This window comes from Epargyreus clarus, unplaced genomic scaffold (assembly GCF_041222505.1).
Source record: "Epargyreus clarus isolate Ecla_fem2 unplaced genomic scaffold, WU_Ecla_fem_2.2 ptg000017l, whole genome shotgun sequence".
Taxonomy (NCBI): Eukaryota; Metazoa; Arthropoda; class Insecta; order Lepidoptera; family Hesperiidae; genus Epargyreus; species Epargyreus clarus.
The window spans coordinates 5,383,513-5,404,718 of NW_027332225.1; the positions used below are offsets into that span (position 1 = coordinate 5,383,513).

The 21,206-nt window shown below is 35.6% G+C and overlaps 1 protein-coding gene across 2 annotated transcripts; it reads right to left on the bottom strand.

Annotated features, from left to right (window-relative positions):
* Positions 1-195: 195 nt before the first annotated feature.
* vap (RAS p21 protein activator vap) lies at positions 196-20,867 on the bottom strand. 2 transcript variants are annotated; one of them, XM_073082328.1, is made up of 20 exons: positions 20,634-20,867; positions 20,333-20,498; positions 19,478-19,591; positions 18,667-18,739; positions 18,233-18,386; positions 17,189-17,313; positions 14,010-14,352; positions 13,346-13,639; positions 13,045-13,215; positions 12,173-12,348; positions 11,468-11,540; positions 11,145-11,263; positions 10,019-10,149; positions 9,394-9,563; positions 8,719-8,847; positions 8,193-8,322; positions 6,705-6,859; positions 6,090-6,222; positions 5,393-5,566; positions 196-4,764 (listed from the first exon to the last, which is right to left on the bottom strand). In XM_073082328.1, the coding sequence occupies exons 2-19, from the start codon at positions 20,487-20,489 to the stop codon at positions 5,415-5,417; spliced, it is 2,799 nt and encodes a 932-aa protein (XP_072938429.1). In that variant the 5' UTR covers positions 20,490-20,498; positions 20,634-20,867; the 3' UTR covers positions 196-4,764; positions 5,393-5,414. The 2 variants fall into 2 exon arrangements, with proteins under 2 accessions (XP_072938429.1, XP_072938428.1); XM_073082327.1 differs by having other exon boundaries at positions 20,602-20,867.
* Between the last annotated feature and the right edge of the window lie 339 nt (positions 20,868-21,206).

Here is a 21,206-nt window from a genome sequence, read left to right on the forward strand (position 1 = left end):
TACTTTTAGTACTTTTAAAATGAAATATTTGTTGGTAATAAACAAAGAAGATTTGTATTGTAACTATTATTGCATAAGTGACGTCACAATAGTTGTGGGATTTCAAAAATTACTTTTCTATTCCTAATACAAGCCATGGTAGAGAATACACCATGCTAATACCTATTTTGGGATTTACAATAAAAGAAAAAGAAAATTGTTTTTCATCATTTATTTTTTTATATGAGACTGGATTCCTAGCACAGATAAAAATTTAATAAAAAACAGTACTTACTAAGGATTAGAATATAAAGAGATGATGGAACAGTCACAAAATCTAATTGAACACTAATCATCATTACATATTGTAACTAATTGGAACATAAAGTTCTTAAACAATTTTAAAAAAAGCCAAATTTAATATAAGAAATAAATGCACATTAGAATGTCTTCAAAGATAAACTCTTCCGCCCTAAAGGCACAAATTCCCAAAACAATAAACTGTCAAATATAAGCTTCAGTACCATTATATTTATACAGATGTCAACAAGCATATTTTATGGCCTGTGCAATTTTAAATTAACAGTACATATAAAAAATATGTATAAATTTTAGCAAACAAATCTAAAAAAACAACAAATAAATCAGTATGTCATTCATTAACTAAACATTGTAAAGATATAAAAATGCAATTCCACATAGACAAAGAGGAGAATAAAAAATATGGCAGTCAAGTAAAATCGTGAAGCAGTAATTTTCGTACTAAGAAAAATTGTCAAAGTTTTTCTAATAAAATTTACAAATGATGCGATACATTTTAACCTCCTCTTACGAATATAGAGTACTGAAATCAATAAATGTATAATGTATCAAAATGTTAACAGTAATAAGATTCTACATCACGGATATAGTCTCTGAATATCAGTATACAAAAATTTTATCAAATCGGCCGAATACTGTATTTCTTATCGCTTTTACATTTTTGTGGTGTACTAGTGCGTAATAATACACTAACATGTCTAATATATTATAATTGGAGCGTAATCAGTCTAGACATTGTCCTATCGTAAGCTATCGACACAGTACATCGACGAACGACATATATACTAGACCTACAAGCTAAGCTAAACAAATAAGTGACGTCATAGTATTCGATGCATTGATGATTTACTCAAACTATTTTATTGCATTCCATAAAAGACAAGTTTTCTTTATCACTGAGCAATATTTTTTTTGTGTACAGTTGATTTTATAGATATTGAAAGTAGACATTTAGTTGCAGAAAAGTTCCAAAGAAGTATTTCCAAATAATATTCTATTAAGTCCACAGAATGCGTAACTAATGTTTTATAGGAGATTAGGTCGAATATTGAAGACAACAATTTTTTATTTGCTTGGCTTGATCTTCAGAGGTGTCTAATCAAAAAGTAGGTTTATTATTATTTTTCAATAGAAAATGGTCTTTCCTTCACTTTTGCTTGGTAATGAAATTTGGGTCCAAATATGAGTACAGGCACTTGATGTCCAATGGTTTAACTTACAGAATGTAAATATACACATCTGTTTTAACAATTTAAAGTCAAGACTGGGAAAGAGAGTAGTATACATTTCTATAGAATCGTGTGCATGTATAATAATAATTTATTAATAATGACCAGCACCACATAAGGCGGAGAAGGTCTTACAAGATATCTGGGTGGTATTTTATGACATTTCAAGTTCCCTTATGTTAAGTTCCATTTTGAACTGTTTTTTTTAATAAAAATTGTTATATAAGGTTGATTCCACTTGTCAATGAAAACGCCAGAGAAGCACATTTTGCTACCCCACTTGAGAAGTCATTTTATTATATTTCATCTTTGACTTTACAGTATGTAAAGGAATTTATATTTTTTCTCTACAATTAGCTGTTAAATAAGAACCATTAATAATGTATTCAGAATTATTGCATTACGTGCAACATTATCAATACCAACGCCTAAACAAAGTGATCATAAGGATCATTTATTTCAGTAATTATTAATATTTATTATTAATCGATTATAATGCTATAAATACTTATAAAAATAGCCTAAAAATAATGGGTACAAAAGTGATGCATTAAGCGAGTACATGTGATTTGTATAAAAAAGCCGACACATCTCTTTGGGCTTTATCCTGTCGCGCGTATTTTATGTCACACACGCGTCCCGCTCGCACGTGAGTCACTTGCATCCTACACATAAAAACAACGTGGATGTTGAAGAAACTGCAGAGGGTTATGTTATGCTTGCGTGACTTAAACCCTCGTGACAGGAAAAGGCCCTTACATCTTTTCACAAGCACACAAACTATTCAAAGGCGAACTATTCATAAATTCCGATTCAAAACACAAAATTAATAAAACCAAATGCGCAAAATGTCTTGGAATTTGTTTCGAATTGATTCGGAATGTTCTAAAAGTAAGTACAATATTATGGATAATATTTATATGGCACTAAGTATAAATCATTACTTGAGCAAGACCTAGAAGACTTTCGACATTTACATGCGGGAACTCACATGGACTGAATTTGTAGTGAATAAAAAATCACTTTCACACTTTAGTGACCATACAGTGAGAACTTTATAAAATACCACTCTTTACTTTATAATAGAAATTGATAATGCGGCCCATGTGAGATAACCAGAACATATTTTACTCTTTGAAGCCTATGTGAACATATTCCCTTAAGCTTTAATTTTACCTTTACTAACATGACAATCTCGAAAAATAACAATTACAACGTTGGTGGAACATAGACTTTGGAAGGAAAGTGTTCTAATGAACTGCTTTCATAAGAATGTAAAATTTAATCAATATTTTAAATAATTATACTCTGTTGTTGTCTAACATGTCATTTAAAGTACGGTACAGCGACTAGCGATACATTTCCAAACTCCCGCAATATCTTTACTAATGGTTACGCCCATACACACTACATTATGCAATCTGTCATACAACAAGTATTAGAAATAGGACTGAAGCTACTGCCATACTCTATGAATAAGTTACTCTTACGAAGTTAACCAAAAGAAATATATAAAGTACTTCACCTAGTGTGTAACAGATCACATAATGTATGTTTTTAAAGCTAGACTTCGAGAACTGTGACAGAAATTGTAATTATTCTTAAGAGTAAGACTCAGTATCAAGACACGAAATTTTAAATATCTATGTTGAAGCTTATCATTGTATGGCTTTCCACTTGGAAGCTGAGAAATTTTATAATAATGGTGGGAACACCTTTATAAAATTAAAGTTTTTGTTGAGAACCTGCACTCTTATATAAAATCACAGAGTGCGTGGTGTACTTAAGTCATTTATAGAATCACAGACTTAAATTGCTGAAAGTAAAAAGTTTACTTATTACTATCACAGAGAATAATTAATTGCAAAGGGGTTCGTTACGTAGTGTACGGTAGTAGTGAAATCATCAAAGAACTTCGAAAAGGTCGACCCTACAACTACCATCCTTGCCTATCACATTCATACATTACTAATTAATACATTTTTGGTGTCTTACGATTGACGGTCGAATATCGCCTTAACGCTAATAACCTACATCTTAAACATAGTTGCGAGAACCGAAAAAAATAATAAATAGACGATTATTATTTTTGCAAAAATAATTAACTTATGTACGCTATAGGACACTTTAGCAGAGGCGCTGAGAGTAAATGGTCATATATTGTAGATTTTTTTTAATGTTATACAAATTTTCCCAACATGAGTTTTTGTATTTTTAAAGTTGTCAAAAAAGAGAACCAATAAAGGTCATAATAATATTTTGACCGATCCATATTAATTTCACAGTAATCCATTTTGAGTCCGAAGATCGAATCTTTAAGTAATTTCGTTTAAGTTTTCTAGTGACAATAAATGGAAGTTAGCTTTACTTTTCGCCATTTCCTATGAATACACCTCAATACAAATTTTCGACTCTTTGTTTTAACTCACAGCGCCTACAAAGCAATGAAAATCGTCATTAAACATAAGATAGAAACTGACCAACCTTAAATAAAATACGATGTATATACGTAAGTATAATAAACTTCCACTAAGAATACTAGCAATAAATACGCCTTACAATACTAGAGAGCTAATTGTTCCGTTGCGCTTAAATTAATAAAATATTAGGCAGTAAAACAAAAATACGAATATAACGCAAATTGTCTAAACATTAGTACAAAATACACTCAAACTCAGTGTTTTGGCACGAGAAAGCTCGGAAACAGATTCTTATGTATGACGAGCACCAATAACTATAATATATAATACTAAAATAGCGCCGGCGATCAATAAATGCTCCTCAGATGTATTTTATTATTCAAGCAGTCATAACGACACAGTCAAACAATCTTAATATATATAAACAGTACAAAAATACAAAAACGGGGCATGCCTTATATAAGAATACAGAAAGACTGAAAGATAGTGTGGAAAACTTAAATTTACACTGTGTTATCACAAATCATATAAATAATCTGACAAAAAAATACTTTACTCAAATATTATAACACACAATACACTGGCTCTGATGCATTTTCTTTGTAACTCAATGCCGCGATAGGAAGTTTAAACTTAACAATACAATAGTTCTTGGAGCTCGCAATACAAGTAAAGTAAGTAAAAACGTAAACAGAAGGCTAAAGCTAACAATGACTACACGAGTACGACTAAGATTGTCAGTCCTGCGCTAAGGACACCGCCTAGGCCACCTACACGCTATCTCTACCGCTTGTACGTTGCAATACGATTTTACCCTGCGAAAAGAAAAATTAAAACTATTTTTAACAAAACACATGTAATACAAATATATAAAATTGTTAAAACGCTTTGTCAGATATTTTTCGCTGGTTTAAAATAGATCGACAATTAAAATTAGATTGCTGATGTCTTTGAATCGCGCTTATTATTAATAATATTTGCCGGCATATTTTAGAGTGGGGCTTCACTTATAAGCCTAAACATAAAAACTTTCTACTTCAAATTTGGTCGACGACGTATTTTTTTACAAGTATTTGTTACCCGTATTTCATGTTTTGACCAATGTAGACATAAATTTGACAATTTCTGTAACCTTTGACATCAAAGCATAGTACAGCACACAATGATGTGTACAAAACGAAGCCCCATCATTACATTGAAACTATTAAAGTAAATAAATATCCTACATTGGGATTATAAGACAACTTTACTCAATCTTAATAATTCTAATGATAATAATTTATGACTATATATAAGAAATAAATGGGAATGAATTATTGTACTAACATAGTTTCTAAGTAATCTGTTACTAACATATATTATGGGTCCTTAGTTGCCTGAAATAAAGGAATTTTATTTTATTTATTTTTATTTATTTATTACAAAGAATATTCTAAAACATACCTGTGTTGATAGAAGGCGTATCCTATCTGATCATCTCGAGATACTTGTGCTTGTGTTTGGTGAGCATCTCGGTGACGGTGACCAGCTTCCTGATGGCCGGCTGCGTCTTGGCCAGGGTCTGCAGCTCCACCAGATGAGACACACAGATGTGATGCAGAGTTGCTAACTCTTTTGCTAAAAAAAAATAATTATAATTCCGTATCACTTTTTTGCATCAATGATGAATTTAGATGAATAAGTATCTGGTAGATATTTGGTATAGCAGAAAGTATATGTATTATAATACATATTTTGTATGTATCGATTAGATTTTTTTTTTAATAAAAAAATACGTTTTCTTCACTCACAGCCACACATTAGGCTTCCCTGTATCGTGGGTGCCATGGAAACATACATAGACAAATACATATACACCCAGACCCAGAAACAGACATCTAAATTCATCATTTAGATATCTATCTGGCTGGGGATCGAACCCAGGGCCCTCTGCGTATCAGACCGGTGATCGCTTCGCCACGCTGGTCGTATTTTAATTATCTAAATAAATAAAGTAATTTATTACAGGAATGTTTAAGCATAACAAAACATTATTAATATCTATTCAGTGATGGTGACCGTTCTAGCAAGCATTTTAAAAATGCCTATACCAGAAGGCTATCTGTAATGTTTTCTTTATTAGAAAATTGTTAATACTCACCAATATCAAAGTTGTTATTGGTAGTAGGTGGCGTGTTCCCAGGATCCTGCACGGAGCTTAACTGGTCCAAGAAAACAACCATACGTTCCTTGTTTTTCAAAATGAATGGATTCACCACTTCCATGTAGGGCTCCTACAAATACATTGGGGTATAAATATTTTTGCTACGTCTGAATTTAATACAATTTTACATGAGTATGTCCAGTTTTCGGATTTTTAAAGATATCGCTGAGATATAGTTACTTCTTTAAGTCACCATCAGCTGGATTATATAGTTTTAGCTTAATAAAATTCATTTTAAGAGCACTCTGTCATAACGATTTTGTAATTGAACATTTTTAACTGATTGTGCAATACTCCTACACTACTACTACTCCAGGTTCTAAATACAAGTACATTTTTCGAAGTTATGAGCACATCATTAGCATTCAAGGAAATGATCACTGGGATCATCTACTACATTTGCCGGACGCAACACCGGATGTCGCATTTAGTCGCGACTCGCGTCTTACGACAGGCAAGAAGTCTACTCTACTGAGTAGTCTCTCTCAGTATTCTGAAATTTGTTTAAAAACTTATTATCATCTAAGCCAGCAGGGTGTCAAGTTGCGGTACCTTAGCACCAAACTCGATGAGGTTGGCGAGGTTCTGCAGACACTTGGCGACCATGACGAGCGAGCGCTGCGCGTGCGGCGGCGGCGGCGCGCCCACCAGCCCCCACGCGCGCGGCTCCACCAGCGCCGGGCAGATCAGACGCAGGAAGATGAACCCTGCCACACAAACAGTTACGTTACAACCACACGTAGAGCACTATACAGGGTGAATTTTTCGAACGGGCCTTCGGAAACTATAAGGATTGGCGAAAAATGCTGAAAGGCGTTACGACGCCGATTTTGATAAAAATCGGCCTCGGAAAGTAATGTTATGTGACAAATAAAATTGTCACATAACATTACTTTTTCAAAATTTGATCCTTAGAAGCGAATCCATATAAAGGAATAATATAGAGGGTGTATTTTTTTTTTTAATGAACTCGTTCGATTACTGGCTAAGGAAAAAGATATTTTAAAAAAGTAATGACGCAGTTTTAGTTTTTATCAAAATCGGCCTCTTAACTCATTTCAGCATTTTTCGCTAATCGATATAGTTACAGATTTGGCTCTAAAGGCCTATTTGAAAAATTCAGCATGTACAAACGTCTTCAAAATTATCAACAGTTTATTTTACTTTAATGTTAACGCCTAACATCATCATCCAAGGTTGACTGGTAGATTATTTCCCCTTGTTATCCTTAAAGGTGTTTCAAAAAATTAAATAAATAAACGGGAGTGTTAAGTGCAGCATAAGGAAAATAATTAAATATCAGAATCATTTAATTACTAAATAGTGGTTTCCAGTATTTATTTATATTACCTTTATATATTAAACAAACATTACAGATACTTATCTAATGCGTAGGATATGTCAATTATAGAAAAATATACAGAGCATTGTAACTTTTGACTTGAAATTGCAGGATGGGGTTATTATAAGTATACGAGCTGTGAGCATATCGTAGCGTAATTAATTTATAATATGGATTGCTGCCCATTGACATCTTTAATCAACCCCAATTAATAATGGAATCCTACGCAAAATTGACATGAAACATCCGCCAGATCCATTTTTTCTCCGAGGACTAAGTTGGAACACCTCGGTAAACATTCTCCGTTACCACACCCTTCAAACTAGAACACAGCAGCACTTAACATTTATTTTAGGCAAAAATAGTTGCGACTGTACCTCCGGAGTAATTTATTACATTACAATAAATAAGCAAGTGAAAAAGCAGTGATAGCCTAGTGGTTAAGAAACTTGGCCTCTCGTTCGAGGGGTCCGAGGCGCAAATCCCAGGCACGCACCTCTGATTTATCAAATTTATGTGTGTATTAGAAATTGATTATCACTTGCTAAACGGTGAAGGAAAACAATGTGAGGAAACCAATACGCACTTGGCCAGCGCGGTGGACTATGGCCTTATCCTTCTCATTATGAGAGGAGACCCGTGCCCAGCAGTGGGACAGTAATGGGTTGTTGATGATGATGAAATAAGCAAGCACTAACCAGAGACGACCCTGGTGCGCACGAATCTCTCGTTGGGCCACTTGGCGACGGCGGCGCGCTGCAGACAGCCGCACAGGTAGCGCACCGGCCGCGGACACGCCTCCGGGGACGTAAATATCGACAACGTTATCTGAAACTCACCACCACTTGCTAAGTCTTATATTTTATGAGAACTTATACATGTATTTATGACATTAACAAAAATAATACATAAATTTCACAGACGTACGTATGAATTACTATAAACATAATTATATAAAGTAATGAGGTCGGAATGCAGATCAAACATAACATGTTCTTATATAATAGTAAAATAAAGTACTAATTATCTAACATAATTTATAATAAACTACCAAGCTGGCACCAAAAAAATATCTATTACAATTTATCATCTTATATCCATCAATCAATTCATTTTCAAAAATGACGAAATGAACATATTGTTACAAATAGTACGATTTCTATAATTTCGGTATGCAGATGAAAATAGCTAATACTACTAATCTTTATAAAAAATATAATTTACCTGATCGAGGATCATAAGTAAAAACTCTGCATTGTTACAGGCATCATCCGGCGAGTCCATTTTCGTTGGATTCAATTCTGCTGTTTGTTTCGATTCAATCAATTTTTGCACTGTCTCGGATATTGCAGCCTATAAAAAAAAATAACATTAGAATCTACATCATAAGAAATATACATAAAGATATACTAATAAAATGATATACAGGGGGAATTTTTAGACTGTGCAGGCCTTATTGTTAGTGGTTCTTCATGGGCTCGGTAACAGTTACTTGCCAACTTCAGTTGGAGCACATAAAAAATTAATAACGAAGTATAATTTATCATTACGAAATGACCTCACATCGATATCAAAATGAGGAATACAATACATATATTTCAAGATTATTCGTATCCTGGAGCGCAATATTACTGTTCACTGCATCAATTACTTATAAAAAAATATGAACGGTAGACTGCGCGCCAAACTGCTAGACCGCTCCGAATATAGAAACGAGTCGTGTCGCAATAGAAAATTGTACATAATAGTCGGACGAAGACAGCGCAGGCCTCCTCCGGCACCCGGTCTCTCCCACGGGTACATAGCTACGTTAGTGTGCCCTTACGTAATGGAGTACATGCTAACTGAACCTGCGCTCAACAACTTCAGAGCGGAGTAGCAGTATGGCGCGGACTGTACCTGCAGGAAGGGCTTGCACAGCGCGCGCATGAACTCGTCGAGCACGGCGGTGGCGAGCGAGGCGGCGCGGAACAGCGCGCGGTGGTCGGGCTCGCGCGCCACCTCCGCGCTGGCCAGCTCGCGCGCCAGCTCCGCGCCGCGCCCGCACTCCGAGAACGCGTGCAGCACCGCTGCGGGCAATGTACAACTGTTATCCCGCTCGAAGGACCATATCGATTTATTTTATTCTTTTTATATTTCGAAAGTAGTACTTATTGTAGCTCGTGACATGCACCACAAAGACATCATTTTAAAAAGAAAGACCAAAGATTTTTACTAAATAAGTTGAATCATCGATAAATCGCCCAATTTGACAACCGATTGTATCAGTGCCATGTCAATTCTTTTAAATATTTTTTATTAAATTTTAATTCACATTACTAGCTCTATTGTTGACGATCCTAGTGACCATCAAAAGAAGAAATATAATTATGTCAATGGTATTATTAAAAGTTATTATATTTTAAAATTTTTAAACTGTCATGTAATCTCTATAAAAATGCACAATAAAACAATTTATAAAGTACTACTACATACGTACCTACGTACGTACTACGTTTAAGGCTATAATTTTTCAAATACATACAGGTTGCGAGCGGTTGCCTGTCCGTGCGGCAAAGTTCCGCCAACGCCTTGACAGCGGGCAGACCGGGCTCTAGAAGCAGCTGGCGGAGCGGATTGTATTCGTCACGAGGCATCACCAACTCCTGCATATACCTAGGAAAGGTATGATACTATCATCTTTATGTTGCATGGTTACATGTGCTAAATTTGGAACCATCTTCCGTGAACACAAGATTTAGCATATACTTCCTTCTGAGCATAAAAGACAAAAAGAGCATTTTTCCAAGCCTGGCGGTGAATTCCTGAGGCAGGAAACTAAATATTTTAGATACTTTTAGAAAATACATATTTTTTCATATTAATTTGGCAGGTAAGTTCCCGCCATTCATTGATTTAAACATTTCGCGTATTACCATTTTTTTGGCCTAATGTTTTCAAATCATTTGAAAGCCTAATGTTTTCAAATCATTCGAAAGCGGTCGTTTTGTTCTCCAAGAATTTCTATTTTTATGTTCGACTTAGTTAAGGTTATTTTCAGGACCATTATAATAGATTTTCAACTTGCTATGGCCGGAGTTACATTTAATACAGATGTAAAGGTAACAATTTGCGAGAATCACTATTTTGAGTCAAATCCGAGTGATTACGAAACAAAGAGATATAGAAAATCATATTTAATGTTGATACGAAGATGTAAACAACAAAAAATACGAATTTACTAATTAATCAGTTATCTATTTTTATTAAAAAATAAATCCTAAAAACGTCGGGAACTTAGTTGCCAACTTTTTACTTCCTGTAAATTCAGGCTTTTCCTTTAGTTTGTCATTTATCATTACTTCCCAGAATTTGATCCTTATAAGCAACACTATCAGATAGGGGAATAATATAGAGGGTGTATTTTTCATTTTTCAAAATGAACTCGTTCGATTCCTGGCCAGAGAAAAAGAAATTTAAAAAAAGTAATGATGCAGTTTTAGTTTGTATTAAAATCGGCCTCGTAACTCCTTTCAGCATTTTTAAATTATCCTTATAGTTTCGGATTTGGCTCTGAAGGCCTATTTGAAAAATTCGTCCTGTATACTGTAAACTGTAACATACTTTCAAAGATATACAAAATCGAAAAGCAATTAGACAGTTCGCCTTACCTTATTCGCAGTCTCAATGAGCCCCATTCTCCAATTGGTGTCATTCCTGCGAGAGGATACCATTCCTCCATTTCTTCGCCGTTTGCTAGATTCGCTAATTCTATTGTAAGTTCAGCAACCTAAAAATAAAGGTATAATAAATATTTAATAGTCTTATAGTACCAAAAAATCGGTATGTATTATAAAGATTAAAAATAGCTAGATAAAAAGTTACATTAAAGGTTAAAAATACTATTTTATACCTTTTACGAAATCAATAACTTTCATAACAACGCTGAAGACATATAGAGAAGAAAAAATAAGCTTATAAGTTATGTTCTTACTTCAGATTCTTTCCCACGCTTTCCACTATTGTGTACAGTAATGGTGAACGATGTAACATCTGGTGGAACATCACTGTGAACAAAAAAAAACTTACTCCAGTTATGCTACACTGCACTTCAGGATGCAACAATACGAATGTTATTGAGTGCAAATTATAAAATTTATTTTCACGTTTTCACACGTACAAAGAGTATGATAGAACTCCTTATGGTTCAACTTTGTAGATACCATGTAATGAGGTGGTATCTCCGAAATTCAAGTAGTGTGGCAAGATAATATAATCCTCAGGAGTAGCAATGCATCTGTGACCATCTCATGTATGATTCTCATGTTGACTTGAGTAAATTACACATGTCCAGTATATGCAGAGCCATCAGGGGGAATGCATACTCATTTGCTTCTTTTTATTTAGTGGAAGTCGTAGTCCGAAATACTATAAATAAACAATTTCTTTTAAATCCTCACACAAAAAATTTGACTTGCTGCCAGTGTTCTCGGCACTGTGTCACAAGGAGTTTTGGTCGACGTCTTTATTATATTTACTTTTAGTTTAACTTTGCAATTTCTTTAAATGGAAAAAATATAGATAATTAATTGTATCAGGCGTTACTTTGCGGAAATCCATGTAGCATGTAGCGGATTGTTGCGAAGTAGTTTTAATCTTAACTTAATAGGAAAAATGATAGTAAAATAAATCAACTGACTCGAAAATGAACTCGTCGTCCCAGTGCGGGTCGGGCGATGGTTTGGGCATGGTGCGCGCGACGGGCGCGGCGCCGAGCGCCAGCCGCAGGTAGGGGCGCGGCGCCATGCGCGGCGGCAGCCGGTGCGCCGTCACGCAGCGCACGCGGAGCGCGCGCAGCCACACCACGCGCGCCACCTGCACCGAACGAACCAACATTGTAGCATTTAACTTATACTTTCAACTATGCATTTTTTAAGTAACGTAATACAAGTATATAATTATATAGATTGGGAAAATCAGTACTACATTGTAACACTGGCAATCCTAAACATATTATAATTAACATTTAACTCACACACACACACATTACACTCAAACATTATATAATTAAATTGTTTGTGAAGGTAACACAATTATATAATTATTTAAATAGTGATGAACAGTACTACAATGCAACACTGGCAATCCTAAAGCGAGTATAATACGGAAGTGCAGTATACTTATATAGCTACACCTCAGATAATCAAATGGACATATATCTTTATCATATTCAGGTTCTGAGATGCATGAAGTAGTACAATGAAAAATTTTAATGTAAATCTCTGTTCTCATAGAAGTGACGTATTTGTCTTATTTGAGAATAAAAAAACTTTAAACCTAAAAAGATATATTAATTCATGCATGTCCGAATAAGATATAATGCATTGTCATAGGTCTGATCAAATAATATTGTAACTATTAATTCGTAAGTATATCCACCCTCAAAAGCAAATACAAAATTAATACGTCTGTATTCCTTCTGACGCAAGTTTAAACAGCACGGCAGCGCGCGCTCCACCAGCTGGAAGCAAAACCCGCGCTCCCACGGCGACCGGGGCACCCGCCGCGTACCTTGCACTGGTGCCTCGCCTGCTGCGGCACGCACAGCGGGCGCAGCGCGTCGAGCCAGGCGCGCAGCTCGGCGGGCGCGCTGGCCGCCAGGAACGTGTGCGTGGACAGGCACGGCAGCGCGCGCTCTACCAGCTGAAAGCAGAACTCGCGCTCCCACAACGATTCGTGGACCTGTGATAACAGAGACAACAACGCATTAGAATCAGGGACGGTGTTTTGAGTTTCATTAATCGAAGAATCAATTTGGAGAACAAAAACATAGAATTTTAATTAAAATAAAAATGTTTATGTGCATGCGTACCTGGTACAAGTAAGCACAGGACAGATCGATCAGCCCCTTAGGCTTCGTCCTCTTCGGCGAGTCGTAGAAGTACAGATGCGTATCTGTCCCCTCTTGTAGCAGCACGAAGTACAACGCCTTCCATTTCTTGGCTCCCTTGTCAGACTTCTTGTGCAAGTAGCCCTGGTGCTTGATACCTTTCATTTTCTTCAGACCAATCTGGTCTCTACACTCCCGCAGAGTTGCGTATATTTTCTCAGCGGCTGCGCCGGTTGTGTTTTGCTGTGGTTCGATGTGATGACCTTCAGCGATTAGCTGTAAAATGTTATTTATTTTAAAACTTGGTGAAAAACTATTTTCCAGACATTACAAGTATTGCATTAAGTTTGAGACAAAGTACAAAAATGATCGCCAATATAAAGTAAGAATCGTTTTATTTATCGGCCGATACTTTAGTCAATATTACCAGTCTAGACGAACTACGATTCTATCTTTAGCAAGCTAGATAATGATGTGAAGTAATTACAAATACGTTATCGTGGGATCTCCACTTTCACCCATATAACCGTTAATCGAGACTTTGACTGAAAGGCCCGATAACTAGGGATTTCACTATCTACGAAACCAATATAATTTATTTGTTGCAATCACAATAATCAATATCGCAAAACAGTCAAAAACTTACAGGTTGTCCCAAGGTGTGCCCTTCAACAATCTGCTCCTTCCTGTATCTGTTGATAACGGCGTCCAAACACTCGAAAGTTCTCCCGCCCATTAGATACCGGACGCCTTTCTTCTCGATCCTGAACCTTTGTATCTGGTTGTTGATGTGGAAGAACAGGGAGTAGTCCCCGGGCGAGTTGTCCGAGGGCCTCACGAGGAAGCTGCCGGGGCCGGCCTTCACCAGCATGTCCACCGCCTCGCTCTTGGTGCAGTTGGGGTGGAACCAAGAGAACACGGTGTTCGGATCGATAGCGGGATCCAAGTCTTCGACTAACTCCCTGAAGATCATTCCCTGCTCCCCAGTTCTATGAATAAATATAAATAGTTCAATTTTGACGGCGCTTAGCGAAGAGCACATCCTGCTGATCTAATATGGAAAAGTTCTGGATTTGATTTATTTATGTAATAGGAGGAGCATGTTTACAACTTAAATTGTTAATTTGTTATGTATTACCAAACATGAACATGAACAACATACACATGACAGCATGCAAATTCCTGCTATATGACATATCACCTAGGCATAGGCACCATCACAATCGAAGAAGGAAAGATTTTCAATGTTATAATTTATAAAATACTGATCAATAAATCATAGAAACATCCAAAAGCCATCAAATGTCGATTTTGCCCATAACTAGTGGAAACTGGCTAAGTGGCTATTTAAAGACACTAATATGCTATATCAAAATTTAATTTCCCCTCGAAGTGTTCCCACGACCTCATAAATGCATTCGTCACACAATGTAATCACCGCACCTTTACAACTTGACCTCAATTGAACTCATTCAAGAAAGCGGAAATTGCTCGAAAAGAGAAATTAAAACAATGAACAATCAGTGCACACAATCACTGGTACATATTGGTATGTTCCAACTTCCAATATAGAATAACCCAGAAACTATGTCCTATATGAATCCTATAAGATCATGTCGAGTTGTATGATTTGTTAACAAAAGTTCTTGACAGATTTTTTTTTTCAATTTTGATTTCTTAAATTATAACAAACGAACTTGCAGTCCACATAAGTAAGGTCATCAGTGCAGGCTCTGAATATCTATAAATACTAAATAGGAATTAATGACGTGAGGTTGGCTTCTGCTCCGTTGCTTCCTTTGAGAGCTACTGCTATATCTCCTCACAGCCAAATCACAGCGGTGCGTATTACTATAGGTACGTATATATACATAGATAGGTACAAATGATAAGGAATTACAATAAGATAGGCGATCGTGACCCTTCATTGTAAATAGGTCAATTGATATTACGTGTATTCAATATATTGAGTGTAGATAGTTACGTACTTTATTATGTTTTCACGCTGGCCATCACCTACCAACTTAGACAAAAGAAAATGTCGCAGTTGTAACAAACAAAAAAAATCTAATCTATGACATGTATGTATTACACATATTAAATGTTATCTGCAAAAAAGATACTACGGAAGAAAAATAAATAATATATCACTGTTATGTATTAAATGTTAAGATAAAGTTCTTTATTGCATTGCAAAATGTAAAAATAAGTAAGTAAATATACAAGAACACATTTTTTTAAGAAATTAAAAAGGAAATCTTTATTTTCGTTTTATATTATACAATATCCACTTTATACGAGTTTCACTTTATACGAGTAATTATATTACAAGTAGGTACATTATATACTACTATATTTCTAAACTCCTCTTTCGGCTGACTGGAAGTTAACAGTAAACACGTTTAGGATAACTCATTGAACCATTCAACATCTGACAATATGGTGCGCACAATCAGTGACCCAGTAATAATGTAATTGTAAAGGTCAACGGACGCCTCCTCACGTTCTCCCTTTAGCCACTTGTCTTAACGAATGTAAGAACACAGCGATTTGAAAAGCAGCTACCAGCCATATGTCTGTAATAGAAGTCCATCTGCTGTTTAAGGGAAAATTTAACGTTCGAAATAGCTAAATCTACTACGACTACGATGACGACTCGTGTGTTAGAGCAGTCACCATACCAATCTGACGCGCAGAGAGTTCTGAGTTCGATCCTCGGCAAGTAGATATCTAAGTGATGAAATTAGATGTCTGACCGATCGCCTGATAATGACCGCAATCTGTGATAAGACTCGAGAGATCAATCGCCTGAAATTTATTCGCCTTAAATGTGTGCTACCTATATAATATGCGCTTTTTGACCGACCGAAGAACATTTATTACAACCATCATGTATAGGTATTTTATTTGACTGTGGAGGGTACAGTTTTTGGAGCATATGCATTCACTATGCATATTTGTAGGTCTCATACTTTGACGCGCCCTACTGCCCGGATGTCTTAGCGGAATTTTACATATGAGGCGATATAGGATTCGTCGAAATTGTGGGAGTGACATCAGACAGAGGTTATATTTTTAAAGCTGTCGGGTTTTTTTTTGTCAATTTCCTAGTTCAATCCAGATGCGTTATTCATCTAGACAGTAATATCGTCGACGATGGACTAAGAACATCAGACGCATTCTCTCGGAACCACGCACTCGTTAAATGTAATCGCCGGAAGGGCTACAAAAAGTAGCGATGTCAAGGTAAATAGTTCCCGCCGACCGGTTACTAAATTAAAACGCAATGAGGATAACGAGAACTCAGCTATTCGAGTGTAATATGTAGGTAATGAGTTTTATAGCATGATTGATTTACACTTCCAGCCTCAATATTGTTGTGAAGCGAAAGTGATACGTATTCTTTTATACGAAGTAGTAAACGACCCTGCAGTCGACTTGCTGGTACAGTACCCGTAAAACTGCTAGTCGGCTCTGAATATAAAAATGAATCGCGTCGCCATAGCAAATTGTATGACTACACCTGCTCGGAACAACTTCAGAGCGGACTAGTAGTTTGGCGCGTCTGCCGCCAATGAATGTTTGTAACCAACTCTCTGAAAGGGATCACCGATGCGCTGCCATCCCTGATTACTATTACGGTTATCTCATATGTATGTCGCATCAACAGCCCATTCCAATCCTATTCCATTACACTAACATGTACTGGCTAGCTAGTGTGGACTTGAAACTCTCTTCAGATTTTTTTCGTAATTTCTTATAATTTTCATACCATAAGGATGTCACATCAAATCAATAATATAACCGTAAATAAAAATTACTTACCTATGCGCGGTGACCCAGAGCCAGCCATCGCCCATGTCATTATGCACGAAGAAGATGTCTCCCTTCTGGAAGGTGAGCTCGTCCGTATCCGGCATCTTCGTGTACGGCAATATGGCCACCACGCGCTAGTAAAATTAAACACGATTATAAAATACACTGCGAACTATAATGGACATGATGACACGTAATAATTTTTAACAGTTATTTATGGATTCCACAATCTAATGAAGCTAAATATCTTGGCATGTATCTCGATAGACGTTTAACCTGGAGAAAACACATCTATACAAAGCGCCTAGCATTAGGACAGCAGGTCAGAAAAATGTATTGGCTGATCAATAAAAATAGTCAACTCTCAATGGAGAACAAGTTGCTCCTTTACAAAACCATAATCAAACCAATATGGACCTATGGAATTCAGCTGTGGGGAACAGCAGCCAACTCCAACTTGGAAATACTTCAAAGATTTCAATCTAAACTAATAAGAATGATAGTAAACGCACCTTGGTACATAACAAACGCAAGACTCCACCGAGAACTGGGCATTAGAACCATTAAGGAAGAAATAAGGGACAAAACATCAACATATAAACTTAAGATAATAAACCATCCAAATACATTAGCATCCCATCTTATGGATGACATATTTCCAAGCACCAGAAGACTTAAAAAAAGAGTAGTCCAGGACCTACTCAAATGAGATTTAAGAGGGCATGTCACCGGACCTGTGCCTCGCACAATACCACCCGCTCTAAAGATTGCTGAATGTCCATAGGGACAGATTGCAATATCACCTGGTTTAAAAAAAAAAAAAAAAATTATGGATACAAAAAATATGTATTAAGAAAATACGATGTATAGGGCTTCAAGTAGGTAAAGGATGTTTCGGCGCTGCCTTTGCGCCTACGGTCTTTTATACACTATCGGCTTTTACAAACTATTGTATAAAAAGTACCTGTTCGAGTTAAGTTTGAGACTTTTTATTGTGGGTATCTGATAGATATAAATGACAGACGTAAATACTTCGAAAATGTGAACACAAACCTTTTTATCATTAACAGGCTCTGGTGGAGGCACAGGTTCAACCAATCGCTCGCGTTTGAGGAGATCTGAGCAATGACTGTAAAAGCCAACCAACTCCGTCAGGGAGTCGAACTGACGACCGCCGATATAGTAGTCGCCGCATACCGCTGTGATCCTGCGAAAAAGCTTTTTATAAAATTTATGGACACATATAAAGTCGAAACATATAATAGTCATAATCATATCGAAAGTAGTTCAAGATATTTTATTTTTATATGTAATATGTTAATGTTGGTTAACTGTAACATACAATTTCAACTGATAAGCATATAGCCTTTGAAATAAACATAGTGGTTGATTTAAATTAAAAACCTGAAACAACAATAAAAAGACAAGAAAAAACAATAAAAAGTACAACTAAAGTTGTTTAACTAATTGATATTTTATGTTATTACCTGAAATGATTGATTCCAGTGCGTCCTAAATAGCTCAACACATAAGACCCAGGTTTTCGATCGCTTTCTCGAACTGAAAATAACAAAAATAATATATATTTACTACATTTTCAAATGACTAAGTTATTTTATGAGAAAACGATTTTCTTTGCAAAACAACTAACAATAGTAATAACTCTGTGGAACAATTTCCATTGTTGTGATACCATTTACATACAAGATTAAAAAAATGTCATGGGAATTAAAATCCACTCGTCTATTGTTTTGTATACCTAATGTTAAGAAATCTCCATGCATTCCTTACTAATGCCTGTTAGTCTGTTGAAATAAGATTCAATACTAAATTTTATTATTGAATTTTGTTTATACTGCTATTCAATACTAATGTTCTAAGTTTGTAGATAAGACTGCTTATATGCTTTGTCTCAAAAAAAATTACTACAAATATCATACATGTTTTAGACGCATTGTGTTGAATGACTTCACTTGGATAATGTGACCCCATCTGAATACTAATTGTGAACATATACATAACTATAAAGATATCCAAGCTAAACTAACCTGCATGAGCAATATTAAAAGTATTTGAGAAAATATAACCATCTACTGCTAACTAAATGTTACTAAACTTCTTGTACATGTAACAGTTCTCTTTTAGATAGATGAAATGATGGTTAAAATCAATACAGGCACCTTGTATATCATTAAGATACATTCAAAACAATTAAAACATGACTAGAAATTTTTATTAGCCTCAATTAAAATAAACAAGAACAAACTGTGACAGGTATTGTTAGTGATTAATGGTTACCTAAATAGCTGCCTAATTTTCCAGCAGCCCACAGCCTTTCCTCTGAAGTGTAACGGTCGAGACGTCCATGGTACCATTCAGTCTCGGGTGGAGCAAGTACTGCTTGACGTTCTCCTGTTAAAAACAATAATAATGTTAATAATGTAGTAATATTACCCCTACCCTATATTTCTTGCATCTTAAATGTTTTCTTTGAACAACTCTATGGTTTTCTGGAAGAGATCACTTTTAGATAAGACCGCCTGTTGTACTTTTCATTGTTTCTGTACATTTTTCATGTATTACTTTGTGTACAATAAATCATTTTTGAATTGAATTGTATTGTGTAGTATTGATATTATTACTGAAACAAAAAGGTAATGTTAGATATCATTTTTAACCATTCTGACTACTACTAAACAGGGCTCAATTCTAAAAATACCTCCATGGACAAAACTTTAAGTCCCCAATATCATTAGGAATTGTATTAAATTAGTTGTAAAATGAGCCCCACATAGAATTCTTATAGGTATAATATTTTTTATATAAGTTACCCAACAACAAAAATGCACTGGAATGTACCTATCAAAAATTATAATACCCCTATATAACATATAGGGGTATTGTAATTTTTATTATCAGGTATAGGTATACATCACAAGAAGAATTACATAAATTTCCATTTATAAATAAATGTAAATCAATCATTCTTTATATGTATATATTTGAATGCTACTTTTTATTCTTTATATAAATAAGATAAGCTAAGATATTCCCTTCCTTCAGATTTAGAATACAACAGAGTACGATTCAATACAGACGCGACGTAAGAAAGACGTAAATATTTTGGTATATTTTAAGATCACGTTCACATACCGTTAGTGCTGGGCCCGTCGGCTTCGTCGAGCTCGAGGTCCGCAGCCAGCTCCGCCAAGTCGCCCCCGCCGTCTTCCGACTCCGTCGACGGAGACCCTAGCTTATCCTTTATAGGGGGTCCGATCGGTGCCCCCATAGCCCGAATCAAATCAGCCATTTTTTGTCACTATACACCAAATACAAATATTCTTATAGATTAAAACTAAAAAGCAGTGACTCATACATTATTCACCGACGACTATATGAAAATTAAAAAAGATAAGACTAACGTGTTTACAGCTGAACCGAATTATTCACACACCTACTTATTATCTACGAAATACAAGCAAATAGTCTCAAATCTGGAACATCAACTAAAAAAGCAGGCTGGCCCAAAGTAATCAGCCCAAATAATATCTTAGTAACGCAGTGAAACAGGTTTAAATTCATAGAAATAGTGCATTTTTCATAAACACACATATACGCCCGACCAATATTCTCAATTCACACTGGAAAAATCACAAAACAGATTTACAAACTAAAATTGATTTTGACAGTCCTTTACAGAGTAGCCATATAAGAATTTGTTTTAAATGAAGCATAAGGTCAAAATATGTATAGACAAAACTGTTTGCTATAATACTTTTTCTTTTATTTGTATTACAAAAACAGACACTGTACTCAGGGCAAATATTTCATTATTTACACTGGAAAATGTGAAACTAAATAGTATAACATGAGTTCGTGCCAGCCGAACTGGAAGTTTAAATCACCGCCTCAAAACGACCGGGCACGAAATAATTTTACATTTATTTTGTGTGGGCGATGGAGCCGTCGAACTTTCGATTCGAGTCGATTACATCAATATGTGACCGACTCCTGGATTGAAAAATCG